This window comes from Elaeis guineensis, chromosome 4 (genome assembly GCF_000442705.2).
Source record: "Elaeis guineensis isolate ETL-2024a chromosome 4, EG11, whole genome shotgun sequence".
NCBI classification, from domain to species: domain Eukaryota; kingdom Viridiplantae; phylum Streptophyta; class Magnoliopsida; order Arecales; family Arecaceae; genus Elaeis; species Elaeis guineensis.
In genome coordinates, this window is record NC_025996.2 from 8,217,216 (window position 1) to 8,242,448 (window position 25,233).

General features: G+C 37.4%; 2 protein-coding genes across 5 annotated transcripts; both read left to right on the top strand.

The window, feature by feature from the left end:
• Nucleotides 1-2,278: 2,278 nt before the first annotated feature.
• LOC105044061 (thiosulfate sulfurtransferase 18) lies at nt 2,279-4,747 on the top strand. 4 transcript variants are annotated; one of them, XM_010921851.4, is made up of 6 exons: nt 2,279-2,498; nt 2,713-2,790; nt 2,886-2,959; nt 3,045-3,115; nt 3,243-3,296; nt 4,395-4,747. In XM_010921851.4, exons 1-6 carry the CDS (start codon nt 2,482-2,484, stop codon nt 4,491-4,493), a joined length of 393 nt encoding a protein of 130 aa, XP_010920153.1. In that variant the 5' UTR covers nt 2,279-2,481; the 3' UTR covers nt 4,494-4,747. The 4 variants fall into 4 exon arrangements, with proteins under 4 accessions (XP_010920153.1, XP_010920152.1, XP_073111557.1 ...); XM_010921850.4 differs by having other exon boundaries at nt 2,333-2,498; nt 2,710-2,790; XM_073255456.1 differs by having other exon boundaries at nt 2,346-2,498; nt 2,707-2,790.
• A 731-nt stretch (nt 4,748-5,478) lies between these two features.
• Nucleotides 5,479-15,620, top strand: LOC105044063 (uncharacterized). The gene is made up of 3 exons (XM_010921852.3): nt 5,479-6,719; nt 12,786-13,131; nt 15,144-15,620. The coding sequence occupies exons 1-3, from the start codon at nt 5,710-5,712 to the stop codon at nt 15,405-15,407; spliced, it is 1,620 nt and encodes a 539-aa protein (XP_010920154.1). The 5' UTR covers nt 5,479-5,709; the 3' UTR covers nt 15,408-15,620.
• The last annotated feature ends 9,613 nt before the right edge of the window (nt 15,621-25,233 follow it).

The following is a 25,233-nucleotide window of genomic DNA, read 5'->3' on the forward strand; positions in this document are numbered from 1 at the left end:
TGGCAGCTAAAATCATTGTGAAACAGTAGACCTAACAGATGATAAAATGGAATATTTATCAGATAATTATTATTATTTAAAATATTATTATTAATATGTAACTTGAGAGACGTTTTCAATCATCATAACTCTGTTAGGTTACTACATTGAAAAAGGTCTCTCAGGTTACCATATTCTCTGTTACTGCATTGAAATGGTGTGGGGTTGGTATCGTCACGGCTGTTATTTTGGACTTTGGTTAGTACAAAGCTCAGAAAAAAGAAAAGAAATCTAGCAGTGGTCACGCAGGTTTATTTTATAAACCAATTAGTACAGAGCTCGATAAAAAAAAAAAAAAAAAAGGAAATCTGATAGTACTCATTCAAGTTTATTTTATAAATCAATTGGTACAAAGCTCTTAAAAAAAAAAAAAAAAAGAGAATCTGGTAGTACTGATAGCAGCGCTACCCGATGAATTACCAAACAAGTTTAAAATCTGCTGGGGCACGTGAATTTCGATTCTTGCACGAGAACTCGGCCACTTATGGAATGCCACCTCGGATTGGAAAATGGCTTGCTAAGCCGTTCTTGGGAAGCCGTGATCGCGAAATGCTAGCTGAGTCGTTATCTCGTACTCTCCGGTACCAAATGACCTTAGCCGACAGGCCACGGTATCTTCTTGACCTTTCTGCACCTGCCGATTGTCCACCAGCGATGTCTCGTGATCTTTGAGTCGGACCGCGTGGCCGCGACCGGAAAATTGAGCGCGACATGCACGATATCCATTAGTTTATTGTCGAGTTCTTAATCCAAAAATGAAAGGCTTATAGATTCTGTAATTTATCCATTAATAATTCTTAAAGAGACATTAATTGATTACTAATTCATGATATTGTTATCTCATGTTGGCCTTCAGATGCTGTTGCTATTATTTGCCGTTGTTTCTTTCGGACTCTGATTTCAGCCAGTTTAGGGCTCCACTTTTCCACAGCCAACTCTTTTCCCTCCAGACAAATCATCTCCAATTATTATGAAAGGCTGTCACTGTAAATGATACACGTCGTGTCACTATGAGTGGAGACTAGGCTCCACGAATGCAAATGTCAGACGGATAATGACTGCTGCACAACCCAAGTTGTAGAAATTATCTCTAACTTGAGTACATGGCATGTTTCGATTGGCTGAAAATTTTTGTTGGAAATTTTTTTTTAAATATATATATATTTTTAAATATTCTTACTTCGTTGGAAACCAACCACACCAAAGCTGGACGCGGGCTTGGAATTTCCTAACCAAGAAAAGTTTGTGACCAGTTCTAGTTTTAGAAATTTTTTACCAGCTAGGATTGCAGGACTGGGACTCCAAGTGATGCATCTAGTCATTGGCTGGACATGGCATAAAATGAATCAGACGAGTGTTATACAACGAGTCAAATTGGAGGTTGATGTTTTCCAGTACTTGCAACATGAAGAAATGGGAATATGCTAGCTATTCCCGGTCTTCAGTCTACTGAAGAAAAACTAGAGCCTGCAAGTGGAAAATGGAAAACAAAGATCAAAGATGTTAACCATGGGAACTTTAAGAGAAAAACATAGATAAGCCATTTTTATAATTAAATAATGAGATTTGTTTCTGATTGTTTTACTTTTAGCGCTTTACTAGCAAACGTAATTCTATAAAAAATTAAAATTGAATCAACGAAAAAAAAAGTTAAATATTGAGCATATAGCACTCTTCACACATGGATATGTACTTAACTATCCCAATATTATATAAGCTTTCCACAACTTTTACGTATATGTATATCACAATCTACATTAATAATCTAATCTAAAGTTTTATATAACGACTACTCTAAGTGATGCACCTAGATCAATTGATAACAATCTGATTTCTCAGAAATACTACTCAAAATATATATATTTTTTTGCTCCTAAAAGTAATAAATAGCAACTATGCTTGTACACGATACTGTATTTGAAAATGCCATGAGTATAAGACTTGACGCACCAATAAAGTTTTACGACGCTTGCCATTAGGCTTATCTTCAGCTTTAGCAAAATATATCAACCTATATGTAAAGCTTTTTATATTTAAAAATATTTTATATTTCAACCATTTGAATGTTTTCAAAACCACCATGAGGATTCCTTCTTCAAGATCCGGAGTCTTTGCCTATCCGATTCAGACCCGTGAGATGTCATGCGTTCAGAAAAGACCCCACTCCTACCCTATCGTTAATAACGAGCAATCGCGATTTCATCGCTGCGCTCAGCCATTACGTCGGCAAACCAGACGTCGAACCCTTCACCTCCTTGCTTATAAAAAAAGAAATACTAAACTATAGAAAAATGAAATGGGCCAGCGGACTCCCTCTTAAATCTGGTAGTGCCGTCGTGGAGGAAAACCAGAGCCTGGAATTAAAGCCAACGGCAACACCCACAGACCTTCCTTCCTCCGCCCTCAGATTCTCCCCTCCTTTACTGCTACTTTGACCCCGCCATGTCTCCCACTTTAAGGTAACCAAATTCCAACCCCCCGCCCCCCTCTCTCTTTTCCTCGTCCCTCTCCCTCTTCGTTGCCCTCTATTATTTTCTTACCATCTGTAATAATTCAGTAGCTAAAAGAGTACTACAAAGTCATGGCTTCTTATTGGGTGATGAAATGGTTTTGGTCTTCTAATGTAATCGCCTTGCTTCTTCTTTTCCTGTGGCCGCCTCTTTCCACTAGTAGATCGGAAGCGGTTGAGACCGTGGACGTCCACGCCGCGAAACATCTCATGTGCTCCGGCCACCGCTACTTGGACGTCAGGTCCTTAATTTCCTCTCTTGCTCCTCTATTTCCTTTCCTTTTGTTATTCCCCTTGTTCTTATCATTAAAAAAATTATTTATTAATTAATATATAGGACTGTCGACGAATTCAACAAGGGCCATCTAGAGAACGCCATTAACATCCCATATATGTTCTTCACCCCACTAGGTAGGTACTTAAACCTCTGCTTAGCTATTAATTTTGGCGTGGGAATCGTGATGGCTTTCGATTTTTTTAATTGTGTGTGAATCAGGGAGGGAGAAAAATCCAAAGTTTGTGGAGCAGGTGTCGTTGGTTTGCCACAAGGATGATCACATAGTTGTGGTATATATTTCCTCTTGGTTTTCTTCTTGTCTGTTGTTTACCCCCCTTTCATATGGATATAAATTCCATAATTCGAGTGGCCAAACATTACTCATGTTTTTTTTTTCCCCCCTCTCGCCTGGGACAGGGATGTCAAAGTGGAATGCGGTCCCTCCAAGCAACCGTGGATCTTGTCAACGCTGTGAGTGCATTTCTTTCTTCCCCACCGCACGTTAAACAACAAATTAAGCGAGCGATCAGGTTTAATGGCCCACGCGTGAATCGTGCATGTAGAGGGCGCGATTCAGGGGGCGGTCGAATCTCATTTTGGTGTCTCCATCACACACATCAAATCATCTCTTGATGCAGTGCACGCCGACTATGTTAGCAATTTGCATTGCAGAATATTATGCAGTACTTACCGTCCTCTATCGACAGAGAAAGATATCAACAACAACGCACTATGCATGGCACTACACTCTTCTTTTTTTTGATGGCCGTCCCTCTCTCGATGGGAAGGCACCGAGTGTTGTAGATACTCCGCAGTGCAAATTGTGCACCGCATAGCATCCGTGCTCTAAAGAAAATTAGTATTAAAGAGAAATTGACCGATCACATTAGGTTCTTTCTATAGAAGAACTCACTTGCAAGCTCCTAATCAGTGTCTCCTCTGAAGGACGTACGGTTATCTTTCATCTACACAAGTTTAAGCCCAAGGAATAAATTAGATATTAATTCCTGGATGTTGAGTCCATCTCTAGACTCAATTATGCTATAATATTAAATAGAGAGGCGGTATATTAATCTAATGTAATTACTACAAAGCTCTTATGAAGATAGCCTAAGAAAATTTTGTCTGCACATTTATAGGTTATTGCTCCTTTTCACTTGTTATGTGTTGACGTGTGTTAAGTAGCTAAGCTAGGTTCCCCTAGATGTTATATCTCACACGTTGCAACTCTTATAAGAAATTTTCTCGTGACGAGCTATGGCCTATGAGGAGCTCTCTCGTGCAAGTTTGATCAAGTAAATTGATCTGCTAACCGTGCAATTTGATTTCCACAGTTGCTCTGTGAATCAATAATCGTCAACTTATACCTGGCTGACACTCTTCTAGTTTTCCTCTTGGGGTGCCAGCCATGTCATCTATGGACTTGTTGGATGTTTCAGTAAAGAGTTTGCTTTCAACCCTCAAATTAGCTGGTGCCAAAGAAAAAAAGTTGCTCTTTTTGGAGTGTAGATGCATAATATTGTTTTGTCCGTAGAATTTGATCGACTGGTGTTTTTAATTGAAATGCAGGGTTTCAAGCACGCAAAGAACATGGGAGGTGGTTATGCCGCATGGTTGGAGAATGGTTTTGTCGTGAAGAAACGTGAGGAAGAACCGCTTCATGTTTAAGTTTGCTGTAGACGTCCATCTAATTATGAAATAAAATAACTGCTAGCTAAATAATATTAGCTAATAAACCTCACGAAGACTTTCTGTGAGGATCTTGCACAGCTCCAATTGCCAAAACCAGCCCGGTTGTTGTTGCCGCAAAATTTCATGATTTTTGTATAACAATTTGATTCCGAGGTACAGTGTCCGTGCTGCCATCTGGTTAGGCAATTCTAGCTGGATTGATGGGTTAAATATATTTTTGTTTGTTTCGAGGGCTATCCATGCAATGCATACAGAATTATCATGATGCATCGTGATACATGTTATCAATCATACATGGCCTCGATGTATCATATACGTAGACAATCACCTTCTTTGTTCTTAATCATCATTTGTGAATAATGCATCCTTAGTATTTTTTCCAAGCTTTCACGAGCTTATCATCCGTCGGATCACCTAAAAAAGGTCTTTTTCATCGTCCTTTCCCCATGGCCCGTATCAGACAAAACCACAGGACATGATAGTTATGATAATGGAAGAGCATTATTATATCTTGAAAAAAATATAATGAAGTTTTTTTTGGTAAAACAAATACAATGAAGTTTCATTCCCTTAATTGCTTAATACCCATCTGACATGGCACCCCATAATTGGTCTAGCTTCATGTGAGCCACGCCAACGTCCATGAACTGCACCATTCTCATCCTGCCACGTAATTGGATTTAATTCTTAATCGCAAGCGAACAGTACCTTCGGTACTATTTAGTTAACGACAAGCCGCGGTCCTCCGTACACGTTCCAGCTACGGTCCAGGTGTCTCTCATACCACCTCCACAGCGCCGTGGGATAAACGCATGTTCCGGTAGTTTCTTTGGTGGCGCCCGCTGATGCACACGGAGTGTTTCCGGCCACGTGGAATGAAACGACTGGTGAATTCGGGGGAATTTGCTTAATGGTGGCGGAACAAGGAACATGTAACGTGCATCAGCGGGCGCCACCAAAGAATTTTCCCTGAATTTTCGCACTGCAAGCAGACAAACCAGCTCGCAGCGGTCCGGCTACTTTCAAAAGACTAAAATACCCTCATGCCTCCCGGATGTTATTTTATTTTATCAGACCTATCTCCGTCATTTGACACTGCCATCTCCTTTTCTCATCGTCCAGCTCCGGATCGTTGGTCCGAACGCACGTCGCCCTGAGATCTCCAAGCCGTACATCCCACACGAGCCGTCTGATGGGAAGCGGCGAAGAGTCCAAGCCGTCCATCCTGTATGACCCCTCCTCCTCCACCCAGCCCCTCCTCTCCGCCACCGACCCCGCCGTCCCCCCGCAGGACGCCGACGACGACCAGTACCCCCCGATCTCTTACCAGCACGGCCCTCGCCCCCTCCGCGACCTCCCCGCTCTCGTCCTCTTCCTCGTCCTCTCTCTTTCTACCATCGCTTTCGGCCTCGTCGCCGTCGCCCGCCGTAACCCCGCCGCCTCCCGCGCCTCCTCCTTCGTCTTCGACCCCGCCTCCTCCTCCTGCGTCCTCCGCTCCTCTAATACCCTCTCTCTCTCCCTCTTCTTTTCTTCCCCTTTCTTGAAAGATCTCATCTGGACTCTCGTCGTCACCCTCCTTCTGTCCGGCCCCATCGCCCTCGCCATCCTCTGGCTCCTCCGCCATTACGCCAAACAGGTGGTGTACACCGCCCTTCCCTTCTTCATCCTTATCCCGGCCTTCATCAATGTATACTGGTTCGCCGCCTGCACCCTCAACCACGGCTGCCGCCACTCCTTGCCCCTCGCTTACCGAATCCTTGCCCTCATCTTTATCTTCATCCTCATCGCCATCATCCTCTGGATCATCGTCGCCAATTGGCATCGCGTGGAGCTGACCGTGCGGATCGTCCAGATCTCTGCCGCCGCCCTCGCCGGCAACATCAGCCTGGTCGCCGTGCTTCCCGCGCTGGGACTCGGGCTCCTCGTCTACTTTGCCCCAATTGTGGTGTTCTTGGTGTACTCGACATGGAACGGAAAGGTGGTGCCGAAGGAGAAGGAGGGCGCCGGTGGGGATTATTATTTGTGTGTGTGGAGGCAGGATGGGTGGGTGCCCGCATACTTTGCGTTGGCGATCATCACGATGATTTGGTCAGTGGCGACAATGGTGGAAGCACAGGTGTATGTCATCAGTGGGACGATCGCACAATGGTACTTCTCCAAGGAGGGGTCCAAGCCTAGCCGGAGCATAAGGAGCTCTTTGAGGTATGGCTGATGTTCTTATCCCTTTTCCGGCTTTCCTTCTGCTATCTGGAAAGAGAACTAATGGTGGCTGGTTGTATATTGGCCGGTTTATGCAATAATTTCCCTTGTTCCAGATGCATCTCCTTTTTGGTAGATTGGTATGTAGTTTAGATTATGAGGTCAAGATGTTGCATTTGTGTGCTCATGAGCTCGACTTATGATTTAATTGTTCATGTAGAAACAGGACGTGATCCATGCCCTGGTTTTCATTTGTTTGCTTTCTTTTGATCTTTAGGACAAATATTGAACTTTCCTTGGTCTAGCAAAGAAAATATAGATGATGCTAGATGAGGAAGGAAAAGAGAATTCAACTCGCTCAGTTTTCTTCCTGTAGTTGTAGGCTGAAATTTTAATTGAGGTGAACATAGGTGTGCTTGTCCTTAACATAGCATATCTATTAACTTTATTTTCAAAGTACTGTGGTCATAGAGAAAGTTGGCTGGTCATTTCTGAGTTGGCAGCACATCCTGATCACTTTTGCACAGAAATTCTCCTATTTGATGCTGTTGACTTGTTAAACTTTGTAAAGCATACAAACTGCAAGAGCTTCTTTTAAACTTAGGGAGCTTGTAAATATGGTTAACTGCTAGCAGATTCTTGGTGTAAACTTTTGAAGCCTTATTGCTAGATTAAACCATAGTCACTTAACTATGATTATAATAATTAAAAAAAAAAAGAAGTACCATATACTATTTATTTGAGGATCTTAAGAGTGTTCTCAGAATGACACTTGTTCTGATAAGTGGTGCTTCATTTCCCAATAATTTAAAGGCTGCCAAGATTAAGGATTGCATACCAAGAAGCATTTAAAAAGCTTCTACATGAAAGATTGTATTGAAGCTGAAGGCGGATTTTGGAAATTTTATCTTGATACATCAATCAGGTCAATGCTATACGACTTTAGGCTGGGTGTGTGTTTAAGATCAAGCACAAAAGGATTATGAGTTGCCATTGATTAAGCTCGTGGTGTTTGTTATAAATAAACTATGACAACCTTTGAAAATTGGTGAACTTTTAATATTCTTTTGATTTAGTTGATAGTTACACAATGAGTAAAATATACAAGAATCCCTCAATTTCAATTTAAATGGACAAAAAATGACTTTAATTCGGCATTGTTGGCATGGCTGTGAGGTTGGTCAACTATTAATTACATTTGGAATTAATGTGGGGAAATTGTATGCATATGATGAGATTAGTTCCATAGGATCTTTTGAGGTCATGGTAAAGTGATGAACAAGCAACATTTAATCTATTTGTGTTCCTTATCTACTAGTAAGGCTTCTTGCAACAATGCAGCTCAGGATTTTTTTTTTTTTTTTTGACTTCTTGTAGAGATTAAATGGTGGTTGACCAAAATGGGAATTTAGTGTTGGCAATTGGGATGAAGTCACAAGGCCAAGTGCTAAGGTGGTCAGGATGAGAAAGCTGGACCAAATGAAAGAAACACTTACACGTGAGTAGTTCTGAAGGTATAGGGTTGAAGAAAAGGTGGACTGGTGAGTACAGGAGGTAACCAAGAAGTAGAGCACTTGATTCGAATAATGTCAGAGGGCAGATGACATCAGGGACTTTGAAAGAGATGAAAAGGCTAAGAGAGATGCGGAAGACTGAATTGCAACTTATAGTAGTATGTATACGGGATTTTGGATTAAAAGATGAAGCAGAAATTTATGAGTGAGAAAAAGGAAAACTGGAGATATAGATCACCTTAGATGCGTTGAAGGGAATGTTAATATGATTTTAGTGAAAGGTGAGAAGGTTAAAGAGAGCTGGAAAGGCTATTAGAAATTTAGAAAATAGTGTTGACTGAAACTCTTTGAGGGAGTTATTTGGAGTAGTTATAATGCAGGAGATTCCAGGTAGTTTTTTTTTTTAAATTCACAAGTCGTAATAGAAAGAGTTCTGAAAGGGATGCAAAATGATAAGGCATCTTGGCTTGATGAAGTATCATTTGGGGCTTAGAATATGATAGGAGAAATTTGGTGAATTTGATCACTTGGCTTACCAATGAGATTCTGATGATGAAGAGAATGCCAAATTGCTAAAGGTTTTTTATTTTTTGATGTCCATCTAAAGAATAAGGTTGATTCATAATTTTGCACCAACTATTAATAAAATCAAACTCATGGTCCATGCTTGGAAATTATGGGAAAGAGTGATAGAACAAAGAATTAATGAAAAAAAAAAACTCTCAAATATAGCCATATGTTTGGCAGGTAAATGATGGAGGCTATCTTTTTTGTTAGGCAATAAATGGGAAGGTTTTGAGAGAAGCTGAAAACCTAGATATTGTTTATCATCTTGGAGAAAGCATATGACAGAGTATCATGAGGTGCAATTTGCTGGTCATTAAAGAAGTGAGTTGTGGATAAGTTATACATTAAATTCTTGATGGCATGTATCTTAAGGCAGTGACAGTTGCCAGTGGTTATGGTGAGGCAAGCAAATTTGCAGCCGTGGTGAGTTCACATTTAGGATTAACTATAAATTCTATATCCCAAGAATAGTCTTAGGTCCTGTTTGGGATTGTTGTTGGCAATAAGGCTTTTGGAAGTAGAATTTTTGAGAAGTAGAACTTTTGGAAGTAGAGTTTTTACAAAAAACTGTTTGCTATTTGGTAACCACATTTGTAAAGTGCTTTGCAACTTTAATATATGTTTAGTAACTAAAATAAAAAAGTACTTTTGGTATGATAAAATGACAATAAAAGATATATCGTAGTATTGTATAGTGGAGAATAATACGATATAGTATTATATATTATTTTATATTAAAATATTATTATATTATATAATATTATTACTGTTGTGGTATAGGTGGGAAGGGCATCTTTAGTCCCATATCTGTTATAAGTCAAGAGAGAGTATGGTTTATATGGATTGGAGCCTTCTCTCCCACATGAAGTGCCTTTTAAAAGTCAAAATCGTGCGGCCCCATGCGACAGCATCAGAAGTCAAAGCAGACAATATCTCATGTATGCGAGCATAGAGTCAATCCAGCCATTCGAGTTATTCGATCCTTTGATCCTTAACTACAACATTGATGCCGTCTGTAGGAAAAGCCTTATGCTCAGATGCACATACTCCCCTTTGATTGAGGGCCTATGTTGTGGTAAAGGTGAGAAGGATATGTTTAGTCCTACATCGGTTATATGAGTTAAGAGAGAGTATGGTTTATATGGATTGGAACCTTCTCTTTCATGTGAGGCGTCTTTTAAAGGACAAAACCGTACGACTCCGTACGACAACATTAGAGGCTAAAGCAGACAATACCTAATGTATACGGGCGCAGAGTCAACCCAGCCATCTGAGCCATTCGATCTCTTGACCCTTAATTGCAACAATTACCATATAATGTAATGTAATATATAATATAATATTATTATAATTATAATATAATTTATAAAGTAACATAATATATTGGTTATAATCTAATCTAATAATAGATTATAATATATTATATTATATTGTATTGTATTATTATTTCTTAAAATATTATTTTATTGTATAATATTATTTTCATATAATGTAATATAATATTATAATATAATACAATATTATACTATAGTATAATATTATTATAATATAATCTAATAATAAATTATAATGTAATAGATTATATTATATTATTATAATATAATAATATTGTATTATTATTAAATATAGTTATATCAAATTATAAATTTATAATATAATAGTACTATAATAGATTATGTTATATGTTTATAATATATCATAATATTAATCTATTATTATATTATATTATATTTATAGTATAATAATATAATATATTATGATATAAGATGCAATTATGAGATTTGTTAGTGGGTATTTCGGTTATTAAAAAATTTTATTTAAATCAAAACAGCTTTCCGACATTATCCAAAAAGTATTTTTGGAGAAAATTTTAAAATAGAGCTTTTTCCAAGTAGATCTTTTCAGTTTTCTGACAGAGCCAAAACAACTTCCCGATTTTTTATTGAGCATCATTGTATCATCTAAAAGTGCTTTTGAAGGGCTAGAAAGTGCTTTCCAACACTTCAAAAGCTTGGCCAAATAGGGCCTTAGTTAAACTTATTGCTAATATTTAAGAAAATATACTTTAGTGTTCATTATTTTTATATGATATGGTTCTGATTAATGAGAAGAGGGTGAGATCTCACTGTTCAGTTGGAATATGATTTCAATGGGCATGCACATACGTAAGTACATGCAAAGTGAGGCCTTCATTAAAATTAATTGCCAAGATATACCACACTGTTATCAGCTTCACTATAAATGAACTTACTGCCAATATTCAGCAAAAATAAATTATAGTTGGTGTTATGTCCAAATGATATGATGCTGATGTCTGAGAAAAGGATGAGGTTAAATTTTCATTTGGAATTATGGAGGAAAACCTTAGAAAGAAGGGCCTTAAAGTCAGCAGAGTCAAAACTCAAAACATTGTCAATGGAATGAAATTCCAATGGACTACAAATGAAAGGGAGGTCTCAGTTTATGTCCAAGACATACTACATAGCAATAAGTTTTGCTTTCTTGGATCTGTTGTAAAATAAACAATGGCACGATGGACTAATGCATTCAAAAGAATTAGTGGTAAGTGGATAAAGTGGAGAGATGCTTATTGCATGTTATGTGACTGATGCATTCCTTAGTAGAGGGGATTTTTCCTTTTCGTAAATGATGGAAAGGGCCATACTGTCGTATGCTTTATAATACTGGGCAATAAGTGGTGTGAGGGAACAAGATGAACATAGCTCATATGAGAATATTGATGTGGATGCATGGTAATGCTAGGAAGGTTAGAAATAAGAATGGTTTCATTAGCGGCATTGCAGCCTCCAGCGATCAGTCCCTGATAAGGAGAGGTGTTTGAATCTATGTTGAAGAGTCTAAAGAAGGGCGAGGAGGGCTACGCTAGCATTGATGGAGCAGTAACGGTGGATGTAAAAAAACTTATGGGAAAGATTGTTAAATAAGGATTCATATAGATGACTCCAAAATAATTTGGTAAGGCGGTGAGGCTTGATGGTGATGATTATGGATGACTGGGTGTTTGCTTATGCTTGATGATGTTGAATATTGTAGATTTTTCAAATTTAGATATGGAATATAACATAGACTCCTGATTCTATTTGCTTGGCGAATTATTCTGTTTTATTCTGATACTATTTTATTCTGTTTAATTCTGTTTATTCTGATTCTATTTTCTTTGTTTATTTTATTCTATTTTCAAATTTAGATATGGAATTTAACATAGACTCATGATTCTATTTGCTGTGGCTATTTTATTCTGTTTTGTGCTTTGTTTTAATATTCTTCCAGAAGAGTGGTTAGAGGCTAGAAATATTTGAAGACCTAAAACAGTTGGTAATCTATCCAAGACATTGAGCACACTTAGCTTCTTTTCTTCATGATGTATCTTTTGTACATGCAAGTCTTGAAAGTTGGGAAGCAATACTCACATGCTTTTACTTTTAGCTGTTGAAAGAGAAATTTCCAAAACCAAAATTATTATTATTTATGAGTCAACTAACTGCCTTTTTTTTTCCCCCAAAAATCCATAAGGTGAAACCAACACTCTTCATCATACAATAGCCTATTACATCTTCATATAACACCATAAACCTAATACCAAATAGGTGCTGGTGCCAACACTATAAATTTAGTCATCAGCTCCAAAAAGGCAAAAACCACCCTAATCCCTAAATTATGACATAGAAGCCCTAAAAACCCTCAAAACAATCATTAAAATAATAAACAACAGCAAAAGAGAGTTTCCCGATGAATTATGAGGATGCTGCCCCAGCTCGAGTGCCCAGATAACACTGTCCCAACTAAAAGTCCTTGACTGATAGCATGCTTAGGACTGGGATTTAAAAGCTGGGTCACAGATATTGTTAAACAGAAAGCACAGCTTTTCTTTATTGCTTGTCCAATTAATGCTATGATACATTTATATATAGATACCTTCAAATAAACATTTCATTGGTGTTGTTGATTATTTTCCTAATATATGCAGGAATGCTTTTGGTCCCTCCTTTGGTACGGTATGTTTTTCAGGAATGGTGATGGGTGCTATCCGTATAATCCGTGCTATTGTAGATAGTGCAAAGCAAGATGGGGCTCAAGGATTTGTGAATCTAGTGCTCAAGTGCTGTGCTAAGTTCTTGCTCTCTGCATTTGACTTTGTTAACAAGTTTACTGTAAACTTTGCTGCGATAACGGGTGAAGGGTATTGTTCTGCTGCTAAGATGACGTATGAGCTTCTAAAGCGAAATCTTCTCTCTGCTGTTTTTGTTGAGACAGTGTCTACACGCATACTGGCTGGAATAATTTTTGTTCTCTCGGCATTGTATGCTATAGCGGTATGTGGAACCTATTAATTTCTCATTGTTATATCTGATAGCTTCAGTTTCATTTTGTGGTGAACAAAAAATAATGCATATAACTGTGATAGATGAAGTGTTTCAGTTTATGCCACAGTGTTTTCCATCTAATCAGACAATTATCATGACTGTAACAAGGCCATCGCCCAGCTATCTGTTTTAGGTTGATAAGTTGTTTTCAGTGGCATTTTGGGCAAACATGTATAGTCTAGTTTTACACCGAGATGCTTTGGATAAATTACCATCTTGTTTGAAATCTCATTGAAATTGGATTCTGCATACTCTTTTCGTTCTACTGATTCATAGGCCTGCATTTATAAAAATCTCAGTTTTTTTTTTTTTTTTAATAGTATCCATTCACAATCCTGTTTGAAATGATGAACTAATGTCACAAAGTCATGGGCCTTAAATATGTTGATAGGGGGCCTTTTTTGCCCCTCCAGAAATGGTCTAATATTTGTTGTTGACAACATGACATCTTTTTAATGGTGTGCTGGAGACTTTTGGGATATTCAGTGAGAAAATAAAAGGTCTGGTATAGCTTTTAGATTTTAGATTTCTTTCTTCCTTTGCAAGGATTTGGGAGAAAATTAGTGGTATTTGTTGTAGTCTTTGTTCCTTATCCTCCCATATTTTATGGCTAGCAATTTTGTAGAAGTTGAGAGGTTGGCTAGGAAGGGGACTGGTTTACTCTTATCTGGACACAGAAGAAGTGAAGGGCCATCTTCAGCCACCTTTTCTCCTCGTAATCTCTCCTTTTGGTTGCAAAATCTCCTTGTAGTCTTTGGCTGCTTTTCTTTTACCCTTTCCCTTTTGCCCTTTATTTCTTACTGCTGTTTCTTGGCTAACATTTCCGTCCCCCCTCCTCCCCCGCCCTCCACCTGGAAAAAAGGAAGAAACCTAGTGCCCTACTGACCAGTCTCAAGAAGCCCTTAATTTGCCCTTCTTTACCCAAAAACTATAGATATGTCCTGATCTATCAGCAGAAAAATTTCTGGAAAAAGACCTATAGAATCCCTTAAAAAGATGTTACAGCGTGGACCAAGGGATAGGAAGCTTCTCTTTATTTGAATGCTTCATGCAATTGCATTTTGTTTTTTTTTAAGTTTTGCAAGAGAAACTATCTTTTGATGGATTCTTTGTAGACCAGAGCTCATTCAATTTTAGTCTTGAATCATGCAGTACATATCTAGTCTATGTAAATATTGTATTGTCTTAGTTTTCGAGTTATGTTCATTTTGTTCTCTCATCCTTGTTACGCTTTTCTTATCATGGCACATTATCTTAGCAGATATCTTCCTGAACCATTTGGTTAAGTAAATTAAGAAATGCGTAGGCTGTGATCCCATTGTACATCAGCTTTTATCATCCTCTATGATTCTGGAGCTTTGAAGAACTCCACTCATACAAATGGCTTCTGAAAAATTATCATTATTGCTCATTGCTTTGTTAATAATCTCTGTAATGGCAGAACTAACTAAAAAATGGTTTATTCCTGAGCGGTACATGTACTTCCAAATAGTTTGAAGCTAGGATTTCCTGGGTATGCTTTGTTATAAAAGAAACCTGACGTGTATATACACATAGGCAGATGGACACTTCCCTCCAACTGTTTACAGTGGTGACACACAGACACACACACACAGAGGGGTCCTCACTATGATGCTTCTTCCCTATATCATGACACTTGACTTAATGAGATCTATTGTCTATATAAGAAATTTAAGCAGATGAAATGTAGTTCTTATTTCTGGAATGTCTGACAACAGAGTTGTACAGTAGCAACCTTCTTCTAAGAGTGAATACATTCAGATTGGAACATTAATAAACTATCAAATACAAAAAACATATCTATTTTCAGAAGATTCTTATTTCTCCTACTCTTATGAATAACACATGTACTCAAGCTTGTTGAGATTATCTGAATAAGAAATTCTTGAGTTTACGTTTTATCTTCTGATGAGTATCACTACATCTCTGTCTTGAAACAGGTTTGTGCAATTTTAAAAGCCGTGAGTGCTCTGGGCACAGAAATGTATCTGGTTGCAGCCCTCGCCTGGTTGCTGCTGATGGTGGTATTGGGTTACTTTGTTCATGTATTGGATAACGTTATCGACACCGTTTATGTGTGCTATGCCATAGACAGGGATAAAGGGGAAGTGTGTAAGCAGGAGGTCCATGAGGTTTATGTACTTCTCCCTGTCAGTAGAAATCATAGACCCTCCGTTAACAACAGAAGTCCATTGGTTGTATAATGACCTGCTTCTCACCCTTTTGTATAATTCTGAGAATGTCATTTCATGGAGATAACACAAATAATAAGCGCTGTGCTGCCACCAGGGAAGTTAACAGATTGTGTGTACATTCGCCCCCCAAATCATCATCACTTGTATGATAACTAAATTGATTGTTGCTCGGCTGTAGAAAACATGTAATCATAATTGTTGTCATGGCATGACATTTTTTGATGTAGTTGCTTTTTACGTGCTTTATTTGCTCCTGTTCTGTTTGCCTAGATAGCGAGAGCCCCTACCATTTGATCGATGTATATTTCTCTGTCTGCTTCTGGTTTTTTGGTACAAGATGTCTGCTTCTTTCACGTAGGATCTCGGACACACAAAGTTATGAAGAACTTTTTGATATTGAGTCGGGAAATCTTCGCCTAAATCCTACATCATGGTTCAACTCTTGGATGGTGTTGCGAGACGATGGTCATTGCAGTTCAAGGTATTCCATCGAGAGAAATCAAACTATATAGTATGATTTCAGGGTCAACGTGGCACCTAATGATTTGTGTGATTCGCTGCCAAATCGGGGCACCAATTTAAGTGCCGTGTTGGATTTGAAAGGTTTTTTTTTTTTTTGGTAAAACAGACAAATTAAGCCAGTCAGGTACGGAGATATTCATAAAAATTAAAAAATAAAATGTTCAAAAATGAACAAGAAAAATCTGTTAGAGAATTTCATAATATATATTTTTTTAATATAATTGGCCATACAAGCAGTCATTTAATTTCTTGCCCTGCTAATTCTTTTATCTTTCTCCCCGCGTTCCCTGTATTCGTAACCTCAGGGTCTCAAAACACCCTCCCTGTCGCCATTTTGTCAAAGAATAATTTTTTGTACACCGCATATATACGGTATAGAATAATATATTATTCTATCTGGTTAGGTCATGTAGTCATCATTTTTCAACATATATTTAATTTCTATAGTTCTATCTTTTTCATTTTAAGTTTTGAACGACGAAAATATTTTTTTTAAAAAAAAAATTGATATTTTATTATCATATTATAATATCCTACTATTAAATTATGATTTTCTGTTCATAATTTAATTATGGAATATCATAAAGAAAGGAGGGATATTTTTATTATTTAAAAATTTCATAAATTTTCAATAACGAAAATATCTTTTTTTCTTTATAACTTCTAAAAAAAAATTATATCTTTCTATGTATATAAAATCATAATTTGACTGCAGGATGTCATAATATGGTCACAGGACTATAATTTTTTCAGAACAGAAAAGATACTTTTGTCATTCAAAATTTTAAATGAAAAAATAGAATTGTAAGCATTAAATATGTTATTAAATGCGTATTAGAAAGCAATGGCTACATGCTTCAATGTGATTGGATGATGCGCTCTACGTCAACTTTATTGCACCGCATGCGGTGCACAAAAACTTTCTCTTTATCAAATGAAAGCCATTGCAAAAAGTCTTGTCATTCGTGATCTTCTCTCTAACCTAAAATAAATCCAGAAAAATACCATGTGGCCCAAATCTGAGCCAATAACAGTTCAGCAACTTTCGCTTTTAGGGTCCCCAACTCCAGCTTGCAACAAAAGCTGGTGTTTGCTTGTCACGATCATAAGTGAAATAAAAGCACAATCCGAGCTTCTCATCTTGGAAGTTGAGCTTCATATTGCTTGGACGAGCATTATCTATGCTAGATAGGAGCTTCAAGCGAAGAGGATCTTCATTGAGGATGATTTTTTTACGGTCATCAACTGGATTCAATGTGACATAGAGCAGTTGAAGGCCACTCTTTCGGGACATATAGATTTACCTACTAGACTTTGCTGCTATGTCTATTCAACATGTCTTTCTAGAAGGAAACATTGCCGTCGATTGGGATGATTGGATCTAGTAATAGGATCAAATGTGCCTGCATATTTTGCAGGACATTTTATTTTCTGATTCTTTGAGATGTATTTGAGCACCCATTTGTACCAAAATAATAATAATAATAATAACACGTTGGGCCGTTCACCATCCAAAGCCTCATAGTGCATGGCTGTCGGCCCTCTTTCTTTAATGACTCCACCCACTCTCTCCCTTATATCCTTTCAAAAGTCTTTGTGCATCGCATGTGGTGCAATAAAATTAACTTGGAGTGCACCACCCAACCATATTAGAATACATAGCCACTACTTTCTAACATATATTTAATATCCATAATTTTATTTTTTCGATTGAAATTTTGAATGATGAAAATATCTCTCATCTCTTGAAAAATTTATGACATCGTATAGTCAAATTATGACTTCCTACGTACAGGATGTCATAATTTTTTTTCAAAAATTATAAAGATAAAAAATTATTTTCAATATTAAAAATTTATAAATTTTTTAAATGATAAAAATATTTTTTATTTTTTATGACATTCTGTATATAGAAAGTCATAATTTGACTGCAAGATGTCACAATATGATCACAAAATATCATAATTTTTTTAAGAATAAGAGAAGTATTTTCATCGTTCAAAATTTTAAATAAAAATATACATTGAAAAATGATGACTATATGGTCCAGATGAAATGACATCTTTTTACATTAAGTATGGTGTACAAAAATTTATTTATTTATTTATTTCGTTATAAACGGATGCTGCATCGGTGGATGCATCCCGTGAGATCAAAAAAATAAAATAAAATATCTTATAGAGCCCGCGGACGGGCCTGTAAGAATTACTCATCCTTTCAAACAAACAACGGTAGAAGATGAGAATGGAACCCAAGAAGAGAGGGGACTTCAATCTCCGTCGTCATAGAGGAACGGTCGCTCCCAGAAACGCCGTCGTCGTCCGTCGCGAGCGCAATAACTGCCATGGTTGTCATTGGATTCATTCTCCAGCGATCCATACTTGGGCTCAGAAAGGTTCGTAGCAGTGCTTCTTGATCTTCTGGCATTCCTCTCTTTTGGATTTGGTTTCTTCTTTAGGGTTCCAAACCACGTTCTAGATTTCCAGTGGACGGTTAGAACCCGAAGGAAGGCTCTTCCGGCCGCTTTCGAGAAGATTTAGAGGGTGACGTACGGAGTTTCTTGCCTCCTTTCTTTCTTGTTTTCTTTTTTTTTTTTTTTTCCTCCGAATCTTTGCTGTTGTGATTTATGGGTGGATTTTGCATTGATTGTTGCCGGCAGAGCCGATGGTATTTGGGCTTCTGTCATTGTTATTGGGTTAGCGGACTGAGTGGGTGGGTCTCAAGGATTTGCATCAAAGAGAAGGCACTGAGCATCCTCTTCTATCCTCGTGCGAAAGAAGATTTCGAGGATCATATGTCACAACCGATCGGGGTTCCGTCGGTTGGAGAGACATGGGTTCTGCGCTGAGGTGAACTATTTGATTGTGCTTATTCCGTTGAATTAGCTTCCTTTTCTTTTCAAGATAAACATACTGCATTGTGTTGTCTTGTGTTATACCAGATTAATCCTATATCTCGTACGAGGTTTCTCCTCTTCGGATGCACTTGATTTAGTGGGTCAGGCATGGTTGTATTTTAGTTCTCAGTATACCCAGTTTCCTTTTTGCAATTAAAGTAACATCAAATTAACAAGTCATTGTGCAATCAAACCTCCAAATTGCCCTATGACTCGAGTGTCAAACTCGTTGGAATACTAAAACATTTGTTGGCAAGCAGATTTCATAAATGTTTGTTCTTCCTAGGCAGAAGATGGTTAAGTAATAGTTCTCACAGGTCAGAAATACCATATGTTGCATATTTCTTTCAGATGCCTTTATTTCTTCATTTATCTTAGATCTTGCATATTTGTATTAAATGTGCTTCTAGCATTAACTCAAATTGTTTAAGTCTTTCTCTTGCTATTTTTGCCACTTAGTTATGTCATATATCAACACTAATTCTTATTGACAGCTAGCATATCCATTATAATCACATGCTCATTCAGAAAGTTTCCATCATCAATAACGTCACTGAGCTAAAGTTTGAAGGTAGTGCCATCAAATATGTTCACCATTGGTTGCGAAACATGACAAGTAAACTGTTCTGGTTTTTCCAAACAATATATATCTAAGATGAATTATTATGATAGCAAGATATGATATTTTACCTATGGCTAGTGCAGTATCTAGTTGAATAATTTCAGTGATGGTTTACATTTAGTAATCTTTAACAAATATGATTCACTTAACACAGGGACGTCAAACAAGTTATTTAACTGTTGGAGGTTCCTAATTGTGTAATATTTTTATCTCAATAAGTTGATATAGAAATATTGATGCTGTTCATGCCTACGTAACGCACACAGATATGCATTTCCTTGTTTAAAATGGACTCATGACTAGATAGGAAACATTTATTTCCTAGTTTTTTCATGACCAAAAAGGACTAGTGAGACATTAACTCTTGAAGTCAGAAATTTATTTTTTTTTTATGGAAATAGTGGTGGTGAGCTAGATGGTGCCTACAAGAGATGGGAAGGAAACAGAAATATGATCTTGTGGGTTATTGGGTCATAGAAGCCAACATGGTGAGGTAAAGCTATATTATCACTTGTGGATATTATTCTCCTAGATGTAAATCTATACAGGAAACTCGGCTAGAAAATTACAAGAGTATATGATCCTTACAAAAGGAAAAGTTCGATATGATGGAAGGACATTTCTGAGGTCAGCAGAGGTTACTGTTTTGCACCGTCTTTTCTAGCAACTTCAATGCGGCACCTGTCTTTCACCATTAAGAGGAATGATGAAAGGATTAACCAAAGAGGATTTAAGCTAGTGGATTTAAGAAAGTTGGTTCACTGATTTATATCTATCGGGCCATATATTTATGTGGAGATATAGACATGCAAATTTCTCACACTCTAGGTTGGATAGGGGATTGGGTTAGTTGATGCACTATAAATTTTTTGCATTTGTACATGAAATTAATTCTGATACTGTCTCTTCAAAATTAGAGACAGAGATTGAAACATTGGGAATGCTGCTTAATGTTCTAAATATTTGTCAGGGAAGCATCAACATTGCTGTCAACATCAGTAGGTGGCAGCTAGATTCGAAGATGTAGGGTAGAGCAGCACAATGGTTTGCAAAAGGAAACCCTATCAAGAAAATGGTTAAACATTGGGATGAAGAAATCTTCAGCTAATAGAGTAGAAGAAAGGTAATATTTGGGGGCAACAAGTTAATTTGTCAGATTTTTTAAAAAAAAATCTTCTTTTGGATAGATGGTAAAGCTTGGTTGGAAAGAGCAAAACTTTAGAGGAATTCCATAACTTCCAGTGAAGGGACATTCTTGTAGACACATCTAAATGTTCAAGTATTTGGTAGACCTAGTTAAGTATCTAGGATTGTTGTCAGATATTGTTTAACAGATGTATCTCAAATTCAAAAGTCCAGAATAAATCATATGATACTGATTTAACTTACCTAATCAGAGTAAAATGTATCCTCTTCCAACCATTTTTGTGAGCATTTAAACCTGCATCTTAGGAATAGATATTCCTAATTTCATGACCATAAATATTTTAATATTTTCTCCACTCTTTTCAATCCCTGTTGGAATCAACTTTGTGCTGAAAATCCAGTATAAATATGAGCATAAAAGAGATTCCTAGAACAAATTTTTATTGTTGTAACTGAACTTATTATGATCTTAATCTTGAGATGACCGTTTCACTATCATGCCAATTAGTAGGTTGAGATCATTATTTGCTCTTGTAGTTCATTCATCTAGATGTCTTGAATAATTCTCTGATGCTTCTGCTTGTGTCAATGCATGTACAACTTTCATAACTACTACACATTGGATAGCGATGATGTCAAGAAGTGAAGATTTAACCACAGCTTGTCCATGTGAAGAAGGCCAATGAGAAGGGACAAATAGGAAAGTGAGCAAAATGAAATGAAAGTACCGTCAAGAAATGCCCGATTTGCACCATAAGAAGGCAGTTCTCTCTTAGGAAATGTCTAGCTTTGCATTTCATATTGCCAAATTTCCTGCTTGTTTCCCAAGTGACTTATACTGTAGTGTTAGTCATGAACTAGCATGCTTGCACTTTGAGAACCTCATTATGGTCTTGCAGATAATTTAATAATGCTTATGCTAGAACGCTTGTTGGTTTACATTTTGCGATGGACTTAGATATAGATATGTTCTTTTGAACTCTTAAATTCTATCATTCCTAGGAATAAAATATCCATGAGAAGCTATTGTCACGTTGATAAGTTGAGAGGGTATGTTGTCAGTGTAAGTTCTATATTTTTTCTTTGGGAGAAAACTTCAATTTGACTTATTAATACTGCTAGCTTTTGCAAACAAAATCGCCCCTTCTTAGATATAAGTAGCCATTAGCCTTGAGGAAATAGCTCTGGGTCTTGCTTTATATTGAAATATGATTTAAATGAATTTTAGATACCTCTGATCATCTATTTGTCAAGACCTTCAAGGTTCATGTTTTTATTTTAATTATGTGACATGTTTCTATCCAAGTCTAATTGTTGGTTGCTGCAGGATCCTTTTCCAGTTGTGATGCAGCTATTGCACTTTTCTGTTCTATGTTTTCATTACGCAGGTTGGACTTATCTCTCGGAATTAGTGCTGATCTTAATTTATATACTAGTATATAACCCGCGCGATGCGTGGGATATTTTTTTTTATTTAAAAACTATATCAGCAAAAGATATTTTTTAATTAATTATATTTTTTATTTTAATAAAAATTTTATTGGTAAAATTTTATCATTGGGTGGTAGAAATTTATCAAGAACCTATTGAAAGAGACAGTAAATAGTTGCCAAGATTCTCATCTGAAGTCCTAGTGAATTGGTTCAAGACTGGTGGAATTTTCAAACGCTGCTTGAGAATCCTCCTCTACCTTTGGATTCTGACCACTTTCGGCCATTTGATGACCTGGTGAAGGTCCTTCTTCGAAGGCAAAGCCCCTCCGATCCTAAACTGCTTCGGTTGCTTCTCAAACAGAGGATTCACAACTTTCTCTTAAAATCCAAAACCAATGCAAGAACAATTGTACATAAAAAGAAAAACTCAATATAGCATGAAGAAGAGAATGGATTGAAGAATCTAGCAATAAAGAGTCAAAAATAATTTACCGTTTTCTTCTTCGCTGGCACCGCAGCCTTCCCATCTCTTTTGAGAGCATATAAAACTCATCCTATGCTTAAACAGTAAAACGTATGTTCAAATCATGCAGCTCAAGAAAACTAATCAAAAAGAATGGACTTTTCTGACTTTACTCTAAAAAGTTATTAAGTAAGATCTCAACATAGTCATCCAAAGACCAGCCTAGCTTCTCCTCCTCCTCCATCTCCTTCAACCACAGGATGACATGCACCCTCTGCCTCATAACCTAGTAGTCCTTCGTCAGCCGCTTCACTATGTACACCTCTAGATTCTCCCTATAAAGCTGGTACATCTCCACCTTCTTCGAGTCCTTGAGATAAGCCCCCCTCACCCCAGGTTCCCTCATCTACTTTAGAAGTTGGTAGGTCTCCATCATCCCCTCACCCATCCACGAACGCCTTGTTCTCCTAATTTTCCTTCTTTACTGCCCACAAGATCTCATATTCTGACTCTACAATATCCTCATTTTCATCAGAGAAACCTTCTTCCGTAGTAACTGAAAACATGTGGTTTTTTGAATAAATTAACATCAATAAGGCCCTTACCTTGCACATCACCAATAAGACCCGCGCCTTCACATGGGTGAGGAAGATCGGAGACTTGAGCAGTGCGGAGGGGTTGAAGCCCGAGGAGATCACGAGGCATGGGGAGCGCACGATCGGAAGGCGCACTGGAGATATCGACTTGTACCTCGTTCCTTCGACCGACGAAACCCTAGGATCCGCACTCCCGGCCCACTCCTTCCATGACCCTCTATCATTCCACTAGCGAAACCCTCAAATTGGACTTCCAGTGCCCCACCGTGGAGAACTCCGGTCTCGACCTCCAGATTCTTCACCATTTTCTGATCCACCATAGAGAGAGAGAGTGAGCAAGTGAGCGACGAAGAGAGGAGTTGAGATAGGAACAAAGGCTGCGAGGAGAGGTCGAACCGAAGTGACGGGAGCTCTTATCCGTTTTCATTTTTTTTCCCCTTCACGCACGGCGAACGGAGGCGCCTGTATTTTATACACGTGGTGAATGAAAGCTTCTCCATTGAAAGACCTCCATTTTAATATATATATATATATATATAAAATTTTATTTTGCTGAATGCAAAATAAAATATTTATGGCATAGACACCATCATATTCACTTTCGATCTAGTTAAAAGTTTTAGATTCAGAATATACTTGTTCAGATTGAAAAGATGACATTCTAAGTTCTGCCCATCATATTTTTTAAATCTCATTTTCAGTTAGATTTGATAAAAAGCAAGATAGGCAGCATGTGTAGATTTTAAAATTTTGAAAACATGCAGCAAAAAATAAATCGGGTTAAACTCTTTAACCCCACATGCAAGATACCAGATCTAAACCTACCCAAGTCCAGAAGAAAGCACATATAATTAATCTAAAATTTAAGAAAAATATGAGATCATATCTCATTACCTTTGCGCAGGTAGAAATTCACCGCTTCAGATGATCTTGGATTCATAGAAGATAGAGCCGCACACGTGTCCGGCCTCTACGAGTATCCACCGGGATCAATCTCGAACTTTTTTTTCTCGTAGAAGATTTTTTTTTCAAAAGAACCTTGGCCTTGAGGACTCTGATCAACTCTTTTGACCTTAACTGAGAGATCAACTCCTTGATCTGCAGCCTTCTTCTTCTTCTCCTCGATCCTTAATCTCAAAATCTTCAGAACTCCTTCTAGGCATGTGGAAGAGAGAACACCCAACCTTTGAACGTGGAAAGAAAGAATATGAGAGAGAGGAGGCATAGAGATGGAGAGAGGAAAGATTTTCTTGATGAAAAATCAATACTAAGAAATCATAGAGACCTCCCTTTAAATAGACATAAGTCCTGACACATATTAGAAACCCTATCATCTTAAAAAGATAGATCCTTATCTCATAAGAATCCTCTACCTTTTAAATATGATTTATACCAAATAAAATCATATATAAAAGATAATTAATCAGTCCTTTTAAGCATATACAATAGCTATTCATGGAATACATGTCAGATGGTGGGGACACCAACTCTTGGCGCCCCACAAAGAGATCTCTAGCCATAAGAGATGGGGCATGGATCCCACCCTCTCTCCTTCACGCCATGACACATAAGAGGGGGTGGGCCCTCTAGGATATGATGCTCAATAATTTTTTTAAAAAAAATATGCCATCCATTCTTTCATCTATTCCACATGCATACTTAGAGATAATTAGGAGATATGGAAGAGATAATGCTATAATTGACTTAATTAAATCCTCTTAGACTTATAATTAAGAGCCCAATGAAACCCAAATGAATTTAGATTAGGTTCAAGACTATGAACTTGATCAAATCAAAGTTTCGAGAAGAATTAAGTTTAACCATGTGCTAGCATGATTCTCATAAATCTAATAGAGTTTCAAATAAATCTTAATCTAATTGGAACTTCATAAGCCCAATTGGTAAATTCGAGATTAAATCCCTTAATGTGTGACTCCATAGGTTCCATTCTATCTGGTAGTGAGATATATTATGATCTCTATCACAATATCATCGAAACTCTTTTCGATGGATTGAAATATTTTTAATTCTATCCTTCGAGGACCATCGATCATCAAAATGATGCCCGATGAGTCTCACAATCCACCAGTAACATCTAGCAGTATGTAGTGACGATCCAATAGAATAAAAATATGAATCTCTAGGTGTAATTATCGT

Coding starts and splice junctions, on each gene's coding strand:
- LOC105044061 (XM_010921849.4), top strand. CDS start 2,621: ATGGCTTCTTATTGGGTGATGAAATGGTTTTGGTCTTCTAATGTAATC. Junction 2,791..2,885: donor CACCGCTACTTGGACGTCAG/GTCCTTAATTTC, acceptor ATTAATATATAG/GACTGTCGACGAATTCAACA. Junction 3,297..4,394: donor CCGTGGATCTTGTCAACGCT/GTGAGTGCATTT, acceptor ATTGAAATGCAG/GGTTTCAAGCACGCAAAGAA.
- LOC105044063 (XM_010921852.3), top strand. CDS start 5,710: ATGGGAAGCGGCGAAGAGTCCAAGCCGTCCATCCTGTATGACCCCTCC. Junction 6,720..12,785: donor AGCATAAGGAGCTCTTTGAG/GTATGGCTGATG, acceptor TAATATATGCAG/GAATGCTTTTGGTCCCTCCT. Junction 13,132..15,143: donor CGGCATTGTATGCTATAGCG/GTATGTGGAACC, acceptor GTCTTGAAACAG/GTTTGTGCAATTTTAAAAGC.